General features: G+C 36.1%; 1 protein-coding gene across 4 annotated transcripts in view; it reads right to left on the reverse strand.

The window, feature by feature from the left end:
* CADM2 (cell adhesion molecule 2) overlaps positions 1-20,303 on the reverse strand; it is a 685,724-nt gene that overhangs the window by 51,969 nt on the left and 613,452 nt on the right. For all 4 annotated transcript variants that reach the window (XM_086763694.1, XM_086763712.1, XM_086763689.1 and 1 more), the window contains one exon: positions 18,543-18,721. In XM_086763694.1, the coding sequence (XP_086619820.1) occupies positions 18,543-18,721 (179 nt within the window). The remainder of the gene's footprint in view (positions 1-18,542; positions 18,722-20,303) is intronic.

Below are 20,303 nucleotides of genomic sequence, written 5' to 3' on the forward strand. Positions count from 1 at the left end.
TTCCTTTGCTGTGGAAAGAAATGCAACTGGTCTCTGAGCACCATCAGTTCTGACTGAAATCAATAGGAGCTGAAGTAACACAGAGCTTTATAGTATTGGGCCCTACAGAACACATTTCAGAGACACAGTCCTTGAGTTCAGCATTGCATAATTACTCTTAATATTTCAAATTAACATGCTTACCTTATTTTCATACTGCATGATAGATTATTTTGCCACTTTAAAAGTCTCCTTGCCAGTTAACATCTATGAGTCGCATACAATTCTTCGTATTCCTCTAGTTTTAATAAACACGAGCACTATTCTCCCTGGAAATCTGTACCTGTGGGATTTTTTTACTTTTGAAGCCATCAGAAAATGGCCTGAGAATCCTCTTTCATCTGTTGTACATTGATATTTCATCTGTTTCTCAGTACAAAATATTCCCAAGACAGAAAAATTAAAATAGGCTTTTAAAAAAATACACAGTGTAGCCAAATTAATAATCAGGAAAAATGGTAACGTTACCTGGAGTGTGAGTACCACAATAATTAAACAGAACTGAGTATAACAAGTATTAGAAATAAATTAACATGTTAAAAAGATACATGTCACATCTACTGATCTATGCAATTGCTTCTCATAAAGGGAAACTCCTTTCCTGATAAGTATCTGCTAAAAATGAAATCAAACAGAAAAAACCCACCTAAATCATAATGAGAGCGAAGCCTTGTTTATTGGAAAGCTTTACAAATCAGCCTTATACATAAAAAACCTAATGAATGTGACTTATGGTTCCATTAATTATCTTTCTCTAAATATGCCATTTACTTAAGACTGTGCAATGGCAAGTTCACTGCAGCTGGCAAATACACTTATGGTTTCCATTCTGCAAACACACTGTCTACCCATTTTACCACATAATAGCTTAAATGAGTCACTGGTGAATTTAGAAGTTCATTGTTTTCTGGTTTCTCTTCTGACTGAAGTATTTCTAAAAATATTTCTAATTTAAAAGAAAAGCTACCTAGGAAACAGGCTCATTAACAAGAACTAGGATATATCAGTGTTTTAGTACAGGTGTGATAGATTTGTCCTTTCAGATCAGGCCAAGAATAATGAAAACTTGTGCAGAAATTGGTTTCCTGATCAAAGTCACAAACTCTGATGCCAAACATCAAAATGGCAGCTTGTCAGAAGCCTGAAAGAAAAACATACGTTCTCAAAAGAAACGTAAATGCAAACAATAGCATTGGTTTTGTTTCTTTCTTAGTAGAGTAAGGTGAAATTCACCACACAAATGACTGTAGTTGGTTTGCTTTGCTCACAGCATTACAATTATTTGCTCCCAAAGACTACAACACAAGATAGCAACCAGGAATCAGCAACCTGAAGAGCACTGCATTGCCCAAGCAATGAAATCTAAGTCTGCTCTGGGCTCTAGAAATGCCTGGTTTACACCTGCTTAGGTTCAAGGCTCTTCCCAGTAGAATCTCTTCTTTAATGACACGAGAGCGCGCAACAGGAATGTATGTAGAAGGAGAAAACATATTTTGGAACTCTTGGACCATATCACATCCTTAAACCCTATTTTGGACAGCCCAAGTCAAGGCGTAGATTAGCATTCTGAAAAGCACCTGATCCCCACATTGAAAAGACTTGCGTGTATGGGCCCACCCCCCATCCTACTGAGTCTCTGTGACAGAAAGGCTCCTTATCAGTTCTTCCAAGAAGATTTATGGATTCTCACAAAAACTTTGCCTTGAAAATGCTTTTGCATGAGAGAATGCAGCATATGTACTTCTGAAAAAAGAGAAGTAATGTGCAGTGCCCCTCACTCTCTCATCATCACATAGTGCAGGTGTAGGAGGTAAGAGGGTTTGGTAGTTCCTCAAATCAGACAGACTACAAGTGTAAGCTGATACTCAACAGCACAGGTTTTTGTTTAAGGAATATGAATCACTGTGTTTTAAAGACTGTGCTGTTTCATTTGCATGCTAGAAAAGAGAATTACAGTTTGACTGTTTCTAGTCCTGTAGGACTTTTTCGCCATTGCTTTTACTGCAGGGCACACCTATCTCATACTACTATGTTACATTACCCAGAGCTCTCTGTTGGCAGCTGCTCAGAAACATGCTATCAAAGGGGCTACACAGATTTTTCCCCTTGAGTTGTCTGTCAAGAAGGATCTTAACAAAATGGGTTGCAGATTTCTACCCAAGAAATCTGTGTTGGAGTGAGACTTAATTCAGTTTTCTGGCTTTGCAACTTCTGAATCTAGTACACAACATCCAGCTGAAAACAAATTTTTGTTTATGACTCTCACACCACTAAATACTGAGGATCATTATGACCAAGAGACTTTGTAGAGTGGAACTTTTTAATTCAAGTAGCCGTACCCAAATCAATGCACCAGATTGCTATTTCAATAATACTAAGGTATAAATCCTGAGCCTCCTGTGAAGCAGAAAATAGCTATATTTTGCAGATAGGGAACCAAAAAAGATAGAAAAGCCATGCTCAGAGATTTAGAAGTCAAGCAATAATTGTCATCACTGATTTTGAAACCTCACTCCTAAAATTAATGTTTGTTGACAGATATTCATTGAAAAATACAATAATGTATTTACATTGCTATTCACTTCATCACCTTGCTACCTCTGAAATACAAACAACTCACAGTGAACTACTTGTTTCCATTAAAATTGTTTGAAATAGAAAAGGGGTTAGACTTCATGCCAAGGGGAGTTACTATCTCCAGTCCCAACTCTTTTTCATGTATGATCCCACAGGTTATATAGGTAAGACCCAAACTGGCTTTTCAACGAGAGAGACAAACTCCTAACCCCTCTCCAGCAGCACAGAGGGGTTTGACCTGAGCCGCAAATGCCAAGAACTCCCTTTTCAGTGAGGACCTGACGTAATGTCACAGTTCAGTGGATGCAAAGAAAAGTATGGAGAAGGTTTTAGAAAGGCATTCTTCATGGCTGCTACTGTCTGTTAGCATGCCATCAAGCTACACAAGCACTGGCAAGGTGAAGGCAGACAGCAGTTAATCTGACGGCTGGCTGTGAGCGGACAGTGAAAAAAAGAGGAGCATTCAACACTTGGCTTGGTCTGGAGGCTGCTTTTTAGCAGAGGCACAGATGTAGTCTGTTTACAAGTGGCAGAATAGTGTTGTACAAGATTGGCTCAAAATACTGTCAAGCCCTGCCTGATCAAAATTTCCTGTTTGCCTCTCCTTCTTTCCTGAATTGATGCCGCATTCTTCTTACTACGGCAGAAGACATTCATCCATTTAAGTGCAGGGAGCCTGGACTATTTACTCTTACTGTCGATTTGGCCCTGAGCATTTTTACTCTCCATTTCCAAAGAAATGAGAAATGGTTCTGTTTGGTTTAGTGGGCTTATGTGAAAGATAGATCTGACCTATTGAAAGTATTTGACTTGTTTGGTAAAAACACAACCGATATTCTGAAATGACTGAGCACAATTCAGACAACAATAGCTGCAGTTGATAAAAACGTAAAGGCTTTTGTTTCAAGCTTGACAAAGGCTGACAGAAAAATTAAAGGACAAGTGATAATGATGGATGGCCCTTGCTGTACTTTGACTGAGAATGAAAGAAATTTTAAGTGGTAAACTGAACTGAGTGATGACCTACCTGGGAAACAATCTCACTACTCTGTGCAAAATTTAATCAGTCTGTGGTATGTAGTACTAAATAATTTAGCAAGGTTTTAAATTCAAAGGGAGCTGCATTTAGCCTTGCTCAGAGAAAACGGGATTGAACAAAAGGATCATTCAGCTTGAATATCATGTGCCAATAGCTCCTTAGCACTTAGACTGAATGATCATGAAGGCTCACAGACATGAGGTCAAGGAGTTCTTTTTACTAATTGATTCAGATTTATGAAACTCTGAAATGGTAATTATGTGCTTGACATTTTTGCTAGCAAATCAGATGTCATTAAAAAATATCCAAACCCTTTTAACAAAAGCTCCATGTAGATCTAGATCCCTAGTTAAAACCATTAGAGACTTCTAGTGGATGAGTTCATAATGCAAGACACACAGCTGGGCTAAAATGACTAGCCGGCTTAGAAAGAGAAGAAAATAAATTCATATAGTCCTATGATTCTAAGACATTTCATGGGCCTGTAGACAATATTAGATGTTAGAAGATGTGGGAGAGCTCATTAACGTTTGATTAAACATGGTTTACTTGCACAGTCAGAACAGAGGAAAAAAAATCAAGTGTTAAGAGATATTAGGATTTTGATCTTATTGCTCTTTTTTTCCTAAGTTAGGAACTGGAAAGACCAACAGTTCTCTCTTCTCATAGAAAGTTTGATAGTTTGGTGGGGGTTTTTTTCCTATTTTGAAAGCAATAGGTTTCAATAGCAAATGAAGGAGGATGAGGTACTACAAAACTATAGCAAAAAAGACAATGTCTCCTTCTGTTTTCAAAGAGCCAAACAAAAAATTTGTATCTACATATCCCTAGCCCAAACTCTACCCTTAGAAAGTTAAGAACATAACTCAAAAGAACAAAGCCTATTTCAATATTAGTACTTAGTACTTGAAGCATGGTGTCATCCCAAATAACATAAAAGTTCATCCTTTAAAATGAGGACCTGATATCACACCATAGCACATTTTACAACACATGCTCTGACCAGAATTGCTTATGACAAAATAAAAAAATGTGATGAATATGAAAAAAACAAGCCGTAGTAGCAAGTTGTTTCTGATTATGCCATCTCATTTGACACTGAAATATGAAGAAAAAGTTAACTGCCCTTAATCGTCTTGAAACAACTCCTCTATTGAATATGTCATTTATTTTGTGCACCAGAGCAACAGCAGGACTCACGAAGACTACAAGTGTGTGAAAGGCTGATTTTCCACCAGTAAAGCCAGGTAAGGCTCAGGACAGGCATGCGAGCTGTCAGAAAACAAGGAGCTGTGGCTCTCAGACAGGTGACAAGAAAGAAGTAACGGGAAGAAAGTGTCTTCATGCAGCAAGAAAGACACAGTAAGGGAGGACCAGTTCTCAAGACTGAGAGCAGCACTGGGCTCTGCAACTTCCCTCTCTGCCCAGCTGCGGCTGCCCAGGCTCAGACCAGCTCTCATGTGGCACTGTGGGGCCCTGGGTCAGGCAGACAGGGAGGGATATTTATATAAAACCCACCTCTACTTCTGCCCCTCCTTCCGTGGGGACTCTGACAGGCGGAGTACGCTGAGTGGAGATGCAGCCCCCACCCTTCTTCTTGAATGTCTCCCCTTCCATAGAACAGAATTCAGGATTTAGTGGGCACCAGGTCTGTGTGTTTTATATTGCTCAAGAGTACTTGCTAAAATTGAAAGAATAGCAGTAAACACACACACAAAAAAAAAGCATTTTTTTTTCTAGCTAGAAAAACTTGACCACAGCACATATGTTAGCACAAATATGGCTTTGTCACCTGGAGACTAGTCTGTTGCACACACAGATACTGGAGTTGCACATAGGGATCACAGAAAACTTGAATCGAGCATTTCACAGGAAAGCATCTAACACAAACATTTAAGTATTGCACTGGTGGCTGATAACTTTCAAAATGCACAGTTTGACCTCTGAAGCCCTCAGTGCTTACTTTAGGGATCATCTTGCTCCCCACACCACTCTGCTGAATTTGCGATCAGCAAAAGCACTCTAGCTGCAGCTCCCTTGAAACAGAAAGAGAAGTTTGCAATGAAGGCCCTGAGATGCTGGAACACGCTCCCCATTTCATTGTCCGTCAGACTCATTGTTTGTCACCAGTCTAGCCATTTAAAAAGCTCACCATTCTTGCTTTCAGTGAAGCAGAAGAACAAAAGGTGACATAATGCAGTATCTCACAATACATTTACCTATTGCTGTTCAGTTAGTGGGGCAGATCATATGAACTCCAACATTTGAACTGGAGAAAACAAATAGGTTGGAACACAATATTTCTTAATCTGTAATTGTTCTAAAATCAGGTGACATACAGAGAACATAAAGGGATAAAATCAATAAGATAATAACTTGCCCTCATGATTAGATATTGAAGATTATCTTAGTACAAGGAAAATCTAAATTCTCAAATAGGCAAATTCTTTAATACTGAATAATCTTTTTTCAAGTGCTCTAAGGTTTACTTTATTAATTGTTATTAGTGTAAGATGTATCTCTGAGGACAAATTAAAACAAATATTCAACAGAAAGATTACTATTCCATGTTATGGAGTATATGAAGACAATACGTACTTCAGATTATTCCAAAAGTACACTGTAAGACCTACTTTTCCCCAGAGTTACCACAGGCTTTGCTAGTAGTTAAAAAAAAGCCCTTTCCCATTTAATAGTAATAATATTAATAAAGTCTATTTTTTTTAAGGGAGTCATTCTATCTTGTATAAAAGCCCATGTTTCTAATTAAAGTAGTTAGAACTATTGCACTGAGCAAATCACTGAGGCTTATGCAACTTGCCTGAAAGAAATTAAATAAACTTTGCAAAGCATGCAATAGGCTAAGAAAAAGAAATTTGTAATTCAACATTTCAAATAAAAAGGTGAAGTTTCAGAGCACTGTTTGAGACTGCAGTCTCAAATGAAGTAGCTTTACTTATAAAAAGACATCCATACATGTCTTGATTTTGTTCACAACTAGACATCAACAAATACATATGCAGTAAAGAATGGATCTCTGCCTTGAGTTTCTGTGAGATCATTATTTAGACAGCACAGACCAAATATTAGGGAAAAGGAGGTGGCATTATTCCCTTTTCACAGCTGGGGAAATGAACACTGAAATACTAAGTGAAATGTCTAATATTTTACAGACTTCAGAGCCTGATGGGGGAGCTCAGAACAGATCTCTCGAGCCTTGTTCTAATCCTCTACTAAAAAAACCAAACCAATCAAAACCACAAAAGAAAACAAAATCTCTTGAAATCATATTTAAAGAAGTAGTCGTCCTTATACCTAAAGTGCCAATTTCATTGCATTCAAGACAAAATGTTACCACAAAAGCCACCAAACGTCTTGTATGAATAGAGCCAACACAGTTTGCCACAGAAGCGCAGCATTCTATCATTATTAATATGGTGTTCTAGGCCCGTTGCCACTGCTTAAAAATCACATTAAGGCTGTGATATTAATTTTCATTCTTTTAAGTAAATAGACAAGTCATATTTCCTTGTTTCTCCAAATCATAAAATAGGAGTATTCAAAATTAAATGAAATAAAGTATCCGCAGCTGGCCCTTGAAAATCTATATGGAAAAGCTAATGTACAACACAAATTCAGACACCAGTAGCCTTGAACAAAGATAACAGCTTTTTCAGAATAACATCTGACTCCTTCTGTGCAAAAAAAAATTCAAAAAGCTCAGCCAGCACTGCACTAAGAAGAAGAAAGAGGTCATGGAGAATTTTCTAAAATTTCCCCATTAAGGAGACAAGTGTTGAAACTAAAGGGAGGTAAACAGATTGCTGATCTCTATTTTATTACGGTTACTATTTTCATTTCTCTGAGAAATTCAGGACAAATCACTGAAATTGCTTAAACAACTCAAAACTCACTGCAATAATTTTAAGGTTAGTAAAGACAGACAACAGAGAATGTTATTTATTTTAAATTACTTAATTTCAAAATAAAATCAAAAGTGTTCAATACTAATCTGAAATGCTTTATCACAGTGGGATATCTGTATCCCATTGAAAATCACCTTTGGCAAGTTAATGGCATCTTTGCACCCTAAAACATAGTTTATTGCACTTATTTGTACTGTCTTTGGCTAATTCACTTAATTCTCACTTTCTTATAACCATAGTACCTTACCTGAGAAGCCAAGGCCCTATATTTATAGCTGTCAATCTTTTATGCTGTGTCTTTCTTTGCTCAAAAGAGTTCTATACACATAGTTGAATTCCCCCCATGACTCTTTGGCTTTGTATGACACTCTACTATCAATGGTGGGACACATGCAATATAATCAAGACTTAATTTTATTAAAATTATCCAGCTTTCCTTCAGGCAGGCAGACATTTGGTACCTTAACTACTAAGCCATCAAATAGGAGAGTTCACCAATGGAATATCATGTTATTTGTTATAAGGAATGCTTGGTCATATCTGTGAATTTATTTAAAAAAAAAAAAGATATACAAAGCTGTGCAAAGAGTTTCAGTTCCTGCTTGTGAATGATGAAAGCCATCCAGAGTTCTCCTCAATCGAGCAGCAAACAAGCACTCCAACATGTCAGTTTCCTACAACTCCTTCTTGCCTCCTACCAATCAAGGATCAGGAAACTCAAAGAAAATATAAAAACCAGAAATGACAGAGAGAAAAACAAATACATTAGTGCAATGATCCACAGTAATGCCTCAAGAATAAAATAGTTTACCCAGTCCTGCAGTTTTACTGTGCTAAACTTTTTTTCTGTCCTTCCTCCTCTCCTTTGGTTTATTTCTTTCTTCACTTGCCATGAGGATTAATACCAGTAGTTTCAACTGAAAGATATACCCTCCTCAGGCATGAAGTTACCAAGCAAAAGTAATTTTTTTTATTCAAGGAGTATTTGGGAAGTAAACAAGTTGTGTGGATATCAGTGAAGGAAAAGTAAAGAAAATACATGTCAGAGTATAAAGTAGATAAAGAAAAAACAAATTAAAACTTTAATTCTTCTGTCTTCAGGCCTTCTAACAAAAGACAAATAATCCTGGCTGAAAATTGTTTGGACCATTCTTCTCACAACTGAGACATCACCTTACACCACAACATGAACTCCATCAGTTGTAGCAGATTTCTGGAGACCTGTTCACAGGCACCTGCCAGGTAAGCATATTCAAAAAAAAGTTACAGCTTTCTTTGTGCTAGTGAGTCAATCACAGCCTTGTGAAATAAGTCAGAGTGTTACAGGACATCTCTGTATGGCACTGGCCATTCCAACCAAGTTTATCAACATTGGTAGATTCATACTCATAGTTGCTAGCAATGGTTTTTTTTTGTGGGTTTTTCTCCTCCCTGCAACCTGAGAGTAGTTTTGAGATATACCTGTATTGTCCTCCTGGCTAGTTTCTCCTGTCTCTTCTCCTTTCCATGGGAGTCATACAGAAAGACTGATGCAATGAGCTTTCTTGAAAGCAGTCAAAACAGTTCTTATCCTTGAGACAAAGTCAAAGCAATTCACACTAATGCATAGCAAGACAGAGGAAGATCCAATGCATAAAGGCTATGATATGATTTAGCAATAAAAATGTGACTTTAATTACAAAGCAAACAGAATGTTGTTATATTATGGCAAGAATTCAAGCAATAAGAGCTAGAAAAAAAATAGTTTGTGACTGTGGCTTACGGGTTTCCCTTTTGGAGGAGGGGCTAAAAACTTCTGGGTCCCACCAGAAATTTAGACCAAAAGCTATACTGAAGAAAGATCTTTTTAAATTCTGTGCAGGGAAATTTCACATTTTTGTCAGTTTTACCTGTTCTTCAGTCGGAAGAATATGGAAAGGGGGGGGACACACACTTATTTGCTCAAGTAAAATATTAATAGAACACTGTAAGAAATATTTTATTGAATATTTTTTCCTTTATATTATATAGAAATGTATGCTAAGAGAAACTTCAGAAGTCATTAATTATTAAAATTAAAAATAGCAAAAATAGAATAATCAGAACTAATAATTATTAACATCAAATTATGGATGTTAGAAATATTAACAGTTTGAGATGAGCAAATCTGTAAGTGTCCACTTCTATCTGAGCCTCTATGCTCATCTTCACTTGTGATCATAGACCTTAGATAGGAACTTCTCAAAGCTTTCTAAGATGTGTCATTTTTGCAGAAGCTTTCTTTGCCCCTCTAAGACTCAGTATGCTGTTTGCAATCTCCCAAAGCACTTATATTTATCTCCATTTGCTCAGAAACAATGATTTGTGCTACCTTCCCAAGGTTTGTAATCTCAGTTGGAACAAAACATGGCACTAATATATCACCAGGCTAGCATCACCAATTGACATTTTAAGCAATATCACTACATAGTGTATCATTTTACTTTCTTGAATTGATTGAAAAACTGAGCAACTTATTCTCAAAAGAAAGGTAAGTTATAGAAGCACATGAGATAGATAGAGACAGGACATCGTTATCTGCATTCCACGTAGCACCTAACAGTGCACAAAAGATTTAAATTTAGAAAATTACTAAGTCACTTAATAGTTTCTTTATGGTTTGGGTTTTGTGAATAATAATTGATCTAGATGAAAACAGAAGACCATTAGCAACTGTTAGACTACAGATATGTCATCAGTCTCAAGTGAAATTATTCTGTTAACAGTTACATTTTCTTCATGAGGATGGCATATGATGTTCACAGACATGGTAATTTTACTTGACTGACCCCTCAACCAAAAAAGCTCAATTGAAGTAAAGTTCAAGAACATTAGAAGTACATGCAATAGTAAAGCTTGAAGTCTAGAAAAATTAGAGAACAAGCTGTGCTACTACAGCAAATCAGAGTGATAATAAACTCAACAATACTATTTTAAAATACATGTCACTTAAGATGAGTTAAAATAGTTCTTTTCAAAAAAGCAACAGCAATATATCTAGTATATCTAGCTCAAGAAGTACTTTATTGTAGATGCTCTACCCATATACAAGCATTCAAAATGTTAACTTTATGCAATTATTGTGTTTGGATAAAAAAACTAAAACTCATTATAATTCAAAACTAATATGCAATCTTTTCCTTTTCAGAAAACACACAGGGAATTCAAATTCAGAACTATCACATTAGCCAATTATATATGTACATAGAAAATTAAATATTTTCAAGTGTTGTGTGTTATTAAAGACATTATCCAAATCTACAGGTTTTTAGAATAACTTTTATTCAAGCAGGAATGAGCTATACATGTTAGAATATGGTATTAAAGACTGGACCTGGAGAGAGCTTCTGCTGCATTCACCACGAGGGGGAAAAGAAAAAAAGTAAAAGCAGGAAAGTCCAGATTTAATTAAACTGAAATACCCTGAATTCAATAATTTCAATGAGTACTCCAGTACTGAAAAAAAAATTAAAATCTTCCATACGTTATCTAAAAAAAATCACTTTATTTTTAAAATTTCCTTTAATCAACAAAAGCATTTTAATGTAAAAATGTAGAAGTGTGAAACAGATTCACCAAAAGTGTTACTATGGTTTGGAATGTTATTTTCTTAACCTTCTCAAAATAATTTTGAGCTTATCTGAAAAAAAAAAATAATTGTATCTTGTTTGTCTAAAGTCACCTAAAATGAAGAAATATCAGTTCATACAACTCAAATATAGCCCACTATTCAAGTATTTATCAAAAAAAAAGCAATTTCAAAGTAGCTGCCTGATGAGTGTTTGGGGATAATAGCTTGACAATTCATCCATAAAATTAAGCCAACAGTTCCACCATAAGTTTCTTGACAGATTTCTTATACCTGAAAATGTCAACTAAACACTATTCTTCTTTAATCTAATAATAAAAGCTATATTATAAAATGATTTTTTAATTAATCTGATTGTGCAGTATTCATCTGCATTGTTTTAAGGTCTCGGCCACCTCTTTTAGTGTACCCGAGAGTCCTTTGGAGAAGTTAACTTTATTATAATAATTTAGTACTTTAATGTCACTTTAGAATGCTGATGTATATGCAAAATCAAAATATTTCAACACAATTTGAAGGGCTATGCTTTGCAGAATAACATATGAATGAAATTCTCTCAGTGCTTATAATGTTACCTTTAGCATAGGGTTATAATGAGTTACTTTCTTAGGCCAGCCACAGTGAAACCTCATTCCTCCACACCTCAGCTTTTGCAAGAAAACCATCCAACTACTGTGGATCTCAAAAGATATGAAGAAGGGAAAAAAAAGTTACCTTCCTGGACAAGTTACTAGACGTCTATTTGTTTGTTCATTCAATTTTGTGCGTGTGTAGTGTGTGTGTATAAATAGCAGAGAAGACAAAGAGAGAAAAAGAAAAAAAAGAGATGGTCTAGGGGGAAGAAAGGCTTTTGAGAAGGATAAAGTCTTCAAGAGCATTATTTTATTTATTTATTTTTGAGCTGAAAGCTCAGGCTCCTCCGTGAGTTGCCTTCTGTACTTTTTAGTGTTACTTTTACTTTTTGTAAGATGGGAATAGGAGAGACTTTTCACCTCTGCTTTAAAGACTCGAAACTGAGACATCCTCTTTCTTTTAATTCAAACACAGATACAAAGAAAACTTCTCAAAACTGAAAAGCATAGGTATACACATGCATAGAATTTCAAATGAAGTCTTAAGCAGTCTTCTGAGCCTCATAGTCTTGATATGCCTTGATTGCTGTAAGGGCAAGGTTGTTTTTTTTTTATTAAAAAACCCCTCTATTGTAGCTGTACATGTTATTATTGTTCCATTACACCATGGGCCTGCTCAATTCTCTTCTCCCAAAGCCTAAGCTTTGTTCAGTCAAAGGGTATGATTTTCCCATAGGCAAGTAAAGTCTTTCCTCTGAGGTATGTCTGTAAATGAGATGTTTCAACTCAGGAACTATAAAGGAGGAAACTTTAGAGGTTGTTCAGCTACCTTAATGTCTAGGATCTTAATGCCAAAACAGAGGACAACTAGATTACTGATGAGCATGCTTCTCCACATGGATGCTGCTTCCTTTCCTTCCCACCTCCCTCACACCCCTTCAGTGAGTAACTTTTATGCGGTATTTGAAATATGTTTATGAGTTTAAGGTGTTCAAAAACAGTGCACAAGATTTATCAGAGGCCTGTAATGAAAATATTTCCAAACCAGGAGACCTATTGCCTATCCAATAAGCTCTGTTTTCAAAGAAAACAGAAAAAAAATCCCACCTCCTCAGTTTTATTTCAAATTACTTTTCTACTCAGTTTTTACTTTCATAAAGCGAGAGATGTGCACAAGTGGGTTACAGAAATAAAGGAAGGAGAGAGATTCCTATGAGAATACCATAACAGAAATGAAACATAATAAAAATGTGATAGTGGGCAAATGAACAAAGATAAAGGAATCTAGAAAAGATAGAGGTAATGGAGTTTGCTTCATTTCATATGTGTTTCGGATTTCACAAAATTTCTACTAATTTAAAAAGAACCTTGTATAGAAGTAAAATGGTATGGTGCTGGAATTATGAGCGGCCACAGAAGGTGAACTTATTTATAAATATATTTGGAGGCAGGATTTAATAAAAAAAGATGTCTGGTGCAAATCTGTCAGACAATCACAGAGATTTACTACTAGACCAAAAATTAAGAAAAAGATTAAGAAGAGACAGTGAACGAAGGAGAGAGGATACAAGTGACAGGAATCCAGGAAAGGCAAAGTCTAAGATTATAATTAGTGAGAAATTGAGAGCGAGGTGGAAATATTTAAGAATCTATTGAAGGGAAACAGCATGAAACTAAAAGTGATTTTAACTGCAATGGGGTGAACAGACTGGAAAATGGCAAAATGAAGGTGGAAACGAGAACATTATAGAGATAACAACAGCTGTATAACTTAGAAGAGGATACAAGCCACCGGCCTAAGCGGGAGAATTTATAACGGGAGATGTATAAATCATAGAACCACAGAACAGTTTGGGTTGGAAGTGACCTCTAAAGGTCATCTAGTCCAACCCCCCTGCAAGGAGCAGGGACATCTCCAACTAGATCAGGTTGCTCAGAGCCCCATCCAACCTGGCCTTCAATGTACTGTAATTTGAAAGAATCAATGTACTGCGATTTGAAAGAAATTATGGCAGTGACGGTACAAGGAATGAGGTGATGCTATCAGAATGCAAACGTGAACACCTATCACAGCAAGATTTTCTGTACTTACAGCACAAACAGCAAAAAAAAGGCCAAATAGATTGGAAAGTTGCAGTGAAGAGATCAAACAGCGGGCTTAAACAAACAAGAGAGAATACTTTTTCCTCAAAGCACATAATTCAATTCAGAAACTTGTTGCCACAGGTTGTTGTGAAAGCTAAGATGATAAATGTTTTGAAATGGCACTGGACAAGCAAGTGGAAGATAAATACATTATAATCCAAAGGAAAGGCACAGGGAGACCTTTGGTCTTACCCATAGTAGGAGATCTATTTGAAAGTACATTTAAAAATATTAATGAGGATGTAACTTGGTCTTTCAGTTGCCTTTATTTGCAAAAAAAAAAAATAGGTTGTCCAAGAAAACACAAAATAATTGAGAGGCTGAAGCCAAGGGAATGTCATGTCACCTTTTATTCTCCAGATATACTGAGTTACTGGCTCAATTACTTTCTACTTTATGTCTAATTGTGAAAACTGCCTTGACCATTCAGTTGCTGATTCATGTTAATTTTCATATTGACAATTGATACATGACACATTATAGCTCTGACTACTTCAATTAATTGAATGTGTGTCTTTAGATAGGCAAATCAGGATATTTCATCAAGGTAATTTATTTCAAATAGGTCTGCAAAATATCAGGTGCTTCTGTTTCCATTAAGATTTCCCAACGATGTGGACTTCTGTCACCCACTCTGTATCATGCTGAACTAAGTCTTCAGGAGTGACATCCAAAGGGTATGAACTACTGCTGCATACATAACAGCTGTGTCTTCAGTTTGATGATGATGGACCACTTCCCTTCTCAACTCCAGCTAAATCAATGCAGTTACTACCTAAGCTTTGCAAGTAGAATATATGCTTTTGGGTTGAGTATCATGAGTTTGACAGTTAGCTCTGTTTACTGATGATTAATGACTAGTATTTGGACAAAGGTAAACACAAATTCTTAATAAATTGGAAGAGAGTGAAAATTGCCTGGGGCCCATTGTCAAAGAAAGGGTGTAATATATCTAGTCAGAATGTGCACTTTTAAAGGACTAAGCTCACCAATTAGAATACAGAAATGACAACAGCTACAGGCATTAAAGCTTGTGGTTTGTAACTGCATGAGACAAATGTTTGAACAAACTACATGTCTTGCCTTTGTACTGCAGCCTATAAACTCTGACTTCGTGCTCACCTTCCTGCTTCACTAAGTCTTTTATTGACATTTATTATTAATAATAAAAGTTAAGAAAAACGAAAGGAGCAGTCATATTGATTCAGCAAAGCAGCATGAGCATATTTAATAGCCCATGCCTTTTACCTGAATAAAATATATTCTGTTTCTCTGAAGTTTGATTTCTTTAATTACACCACAAATCTAAAAAGATTTTTTATGTTATCAGATACTAACCATATTAGACAGATAGACATTCATCTGCTTATAGCAATATTTATTTCCACTGCCATCACTTAACATCAAAACAGTATTACCTCACCACAGTGGAAAAAATACTAATTTTCTGTATAATTTGTGTAAGTTGGTCCAGTTAAAGGCATGAGGCACTCTTTGCTTTGTTTGTATAATTAATATCTATCAATACTTTGCAGATCCTAATATCTAATTATGATAAACTGTACCTTACATTTTTTAGGCAAGCTCCTCTGTAAGCTAAAGCTGTCTAAATCTCTACTGAGTTACGAAGATAACTTCAGAAATTGAGAGAATTAGTAGATTGATTCCCATTGTAAGGGACATTTCATAGAGGGAAAAAAGGAATAGAAGCCAGATGAAACTTTTAGAATTTTAATAAACAGAAAGATAGAAAAATTGTTGAAGTAGAAGTGAAAAAAAGGAAAAAATGTAGAGGAAATCACAGCATGGATAAGAAAATAAAAGTTCTGAATCAGGCTACGCTCCTCTGCCTCTGCAGAGAATACCTTACATTGATGTCCCGTGCCTTCTCACACAACCTTGCCTGGAAAAATTGCAGCCTTAGTATCTCTCTAAATTTGGCATGTGATTACCTTTCTTTTTCTCCATCACTGCAACTCCTCTGGGCTCGAGAGTTGCCTAAAAAAAACTACTACCTGTTTAACAGCTGTGGAGCTGGACTTTCAGAGGCTCCACTGAGGCAGCAGTTACTGGCACGCAGGGCACTTATGCCTTGCTCCTTACACATCTGGTAGGTCACTTTTCCTAGACCATGCTTCCTCGACCTGCAATTTTAAAGTATCTCTTGTGAAGAGATTCTCTCCTCATGCAGATTCCTCCCCTATCCTCTCCCATGTCCTTGCAAACATACCTCCCCTTATGTTAAATCTGGCATGTTACCTGTATTAGAAATCTAACATTCAAGGTAAGGAGGCTTACTTGTATGATAAATCAGCGCTAACAAAGCAGTAGGACTTTATATCAACATATTAGGCACAGGGGAAAGGATGAGAAATCAAAGGATGCTCACAGATATATTTAGGAAGATACAGAGAAAAAATATGTCCTATATTAAATGGAAGAATGCATCTCAGAAAATGATGAGAAGTGGGTTTGCTATCCCCCAGAGAGAGAGAGAGTGGGAAAGAGAGAGAAAGAATATTGTATAATTTTGGGAGGATTATGTTTCACTAGAGACATTCATTAATGTAATGAGCTAAAGAAAGGGTAAGACTGCCTAAATTGATCTATACAACCGATTGTGCTACACTTGATAAAATAATTGTGTCAGTCTCTTCTCTACTTAAAATAAACTTAACTCTGAAATGCAATAAGTTGTTAAGCACTAAACATAATCACATACTCTGTCACACTACTTCCATTGTTTCAGAAACCTCGGAATCACCTGACATTTACCTTCTCTAGTTCTAACAGTAGAATTGCAGAAATGTAATTAGGAAAACCCTTGTACTCACAACAGAAAAGGTCAGAAATGTTCAAGCTAAACCTGATAACATGCCTAATGTGCTGCCATACATAACAGAACGCCCTCCTGATAATAAATGATTTTATAGACTGCCATGACGTTGCAAGATAATCAGATCAACAAGGGGCATGGTACTATGCGAAAGACACATAAGATATCATGAAATATTCTTTGATAGAGGTATATTGCAAAGTCACCACTGATGGGAAAATCTACCATTATAAAAGTCCATGTTTTCAGAAATAATCAGATAAATAAAGTGGGCAGAAAACACAAATGACAGAAGTTTCAACATTTGGTAAGCACAGAAGCCATTACCTCAAAGACACTGCACTTTGTGCCTGCAGCCAACAACCAATACACCACCACCTCCAAGATGTAAAAGACAGTTTTTCTTTTCCTTTTCTTGTAGTAACCAATGTAAGTAGAGGTTAGAGGGTTTAGTTTTTCTGTTTGTCTTTAACACAGAAATACTCACGCAGTAGTACAGGCTCTGTGTTCCTCATGCAAAGACCTCCTCCTTACTTGTGCCACTAATCCTATATAAACTAATAGTGAACTTGAAGAAAAATGAAAAGTAATCTAAGAGTTTCTTCTCGTACATGACATTTCATCAACAGTGCCAAAAAGTATCTCATTACTGAAAGCTGAAATTAGCACTTATTAAGAGTTTTCTGCCAAATACCTAAATGCAGGTTAAACCTTTAGTGAAAAAGGTTTTTGAGAGCTTGCAAACACCAAAGAAAGATATATTACACCTGAATTAATCATGAGCAAATAAAACCTATATAGTTTCCATGTCTATTTACAGACTATAATTTGTATTAGATTGTTTCATTTTATTTTGTCTTTTTTTTTATAAGAAGCTGCATTTTTTAAAAAACTAGAGGAAAAAAACTACTGTCATGAACTACAGTTGTCCTTTTGCTTCTATGTTCACTTAGGTTAAAAATGAAATTACAGAACTCATAATTTTCCAGGAATTATCACATACATATCTGTGATAAGAGAAATTACGTTTCAAGACTGCTAGATCCGTATTGCAAAGCTATACACCAAATGCTGAGTTTGTATTATAATTTCCTCTATACCTGAGTTATATCAATCTATTTCATGATTAATGTAAAAGCCGACTGTTCTTTCCATGTGACACATACTGTTGCCTCATTAATTAAGGAAAACAAATCAATTGTAATTTCATGTGAACCTTCCTATTTTTCAATTTTATTAGTAGAAGTAACATGAATTTAGGACATGACATAGTTTTGAGGATTGACTGTAATGATAGGTCAGATGCTGATCAGCTAACTTGTATAAGCTGAATTTTCTCAGTAGCAGACTGTAATTTCTGTGAAGAAAAGCATCTGATATCCTGTCTTTGGCGGTCTATAAAAAGCAAAACAAAAAACCTCAAACACCCATCTGTCTGGTATTTCCATATTTCCCTTCATATATCCTTTTGTAACCAGCTTTATCTAAACAGTATGTGCCTGAGGCAAGTATTTATAAAACAGTACTGACATACCACAAAACATTTTTACAGGTGCTTACTTTGCAAAAAGCTCACAACATAAGTGAATATATTTTGCTTAAAATGTATGAAGAGAGGCATGCCAATAAAAGGAAGTAAATGTACTCCCCACAACTAGATGATAGCATCCATAAAAGTGCAATTGTACTTCCAGCTATTTCTTCCTATTCTTTTAGTAATTATCATAAGTAACTGATTATATTTTCTTGAAATGCTACATATGCATAACACACACCAAAAAACTAACGAGAATGCACTCACCATGTACTATCAGGACATATTCTGTGCTGTTTCGGCCAATAGGATTTTTTGCTTCACATCGGTATGTGCCATTGTCTGTTTTGTTTAGGAAACTGATGCTTAGGACCCTGCCGTTGACAACCATTCTCTCTGGATCTGGTAGTTCTCCACCATCCTTTGTCCACAGTACTGGTTCTGGTCTGTTGGATCCAAAGCAATGCATTTCATTAGATACATGAAGCATGTATATGCAACATATACATCAGAAACAGTAGCATCAGAAACTTACGAATAGTGAACTTATGAACCTACCATCAAAGAATATTCAATGATCATTTGAATAAAATGAACTTTCACTATCACATTCTTACCATCCTGGATGGGAACTACTAAAGAAAGTGAAAGAACAAGCAGGGGAAAGAGAAACAAAAAAGGAAAAAGAATGGAACTGGAACAGGCCAAAATCTTCCCTAAATTAAAAACAAGTCCGTGTGAGGTTTCAGGGCCCACAGTTCAGCAAAGTGCTTGGCAAGCTAAGTGAAAACAGCTTTCCGTTTGTGTGACAAGCAATATGGTCCTGGGTGGCTGACAGACATCAGAAATCATGCAAGCAGGCTGAGGTAGATGTAAGTGGTTTGTAAATGGATTCTAAAATGATTTAGGCTATTCCCATTCACAAGTGCACTTGCATATGCCGAGTGTTTTTCCTGAACCAGGCACATCAGTCTCAAAGTAGCACATTTTACACACAGTCTAAATTCGTTTCTCTTGCTGCATCGTGTCACAGCCCATCCCTTTTTCCATCCTTTCTGCATCCTTTCCTCAAATAATTGCTTGTTACTTGTGTTATCACAAGCAATATAAGATTTGACTTAAAATCCTGGATTTCCTTCTTTTGTGAAACCTTTCCTCTTGTGCCTCATGAACTCGCATCAAACAGACCAAAGGCAAAGCATTAACAGCGATAACTCCCTAGGTAAGTTAAGGGCACTGCAGAAAAGGGAATTGACTGTCTTGCAGATTCACATATACCTTCCCACTGGCAAGTGATACCTAATTCTTTCCTGAAGACTCTTGAGAAGCTTCACAGTTCATGAGATTTGCCTAACAGACAGTAGCATGTATTTATTGTTGGTATGCAGTCTTTACCTACACGTAACAAGATCTGCTTTCAAATTTATATGAGAGAAATCACCAAAAAGACAGGTCTGTGACTGGGAATGAAAAGCTGGCTTCCTGAATCCTGACTGCCTCACAAAGAGACAGAGTATCTCAGGTCCTTAGATACTAGTCACTAAAGCAAGATACATACAGCCTGGGGATTTACTGCTACATTACTTGTATCTGGTAGCTTTGTACGTTATAAACCAAATATATCAAGCCCTTTCTTTTGGGTACACTACTTAAGTAATTTCAGTCAGAAACAGTTCTAGATTTGCCCACTTATTTAGTAGGAGAATGTGACATTATATTTCCCCTATTGAAGTATGCAGTTGTATGACTAAGTAATAAAACAAAACATTAACACTGTTATAAAATCAGCAGATGCCAACTTAGTCGCTAGTCTTACTCAATAAATACTTCATTTCATTAATTTAATCAGGTGTTTAAAGCTTATTAAATATAATGAGTGTTAAGAATAATACCTAAGGAGAGACATTTTGCCAAAACGTGGCCTCATGAACAGAAAAATAGTTCTAATGACTGCAATGACATGATTTACTTTTCAGTTAGGCAAGACACGTAAATCAAGTGATTTTTTCTGAAAAGCACATCCTGCTA

Source organism: Chlamydotis macqueenii, chromosome 1, assembly GCF_036417535.1.
Source record: "Chlamydotis macqueenii isolate bChlMac1 chromosome 1, bChlMac1.mat, whole genome shotgun sequence".
NCBI classification, from domain to species: Eukaryota; Metazoa; Chordata; class Aves; order Otidiformes; family Otididae; genus Chlamydotis; species Chlamydotis macqueenii.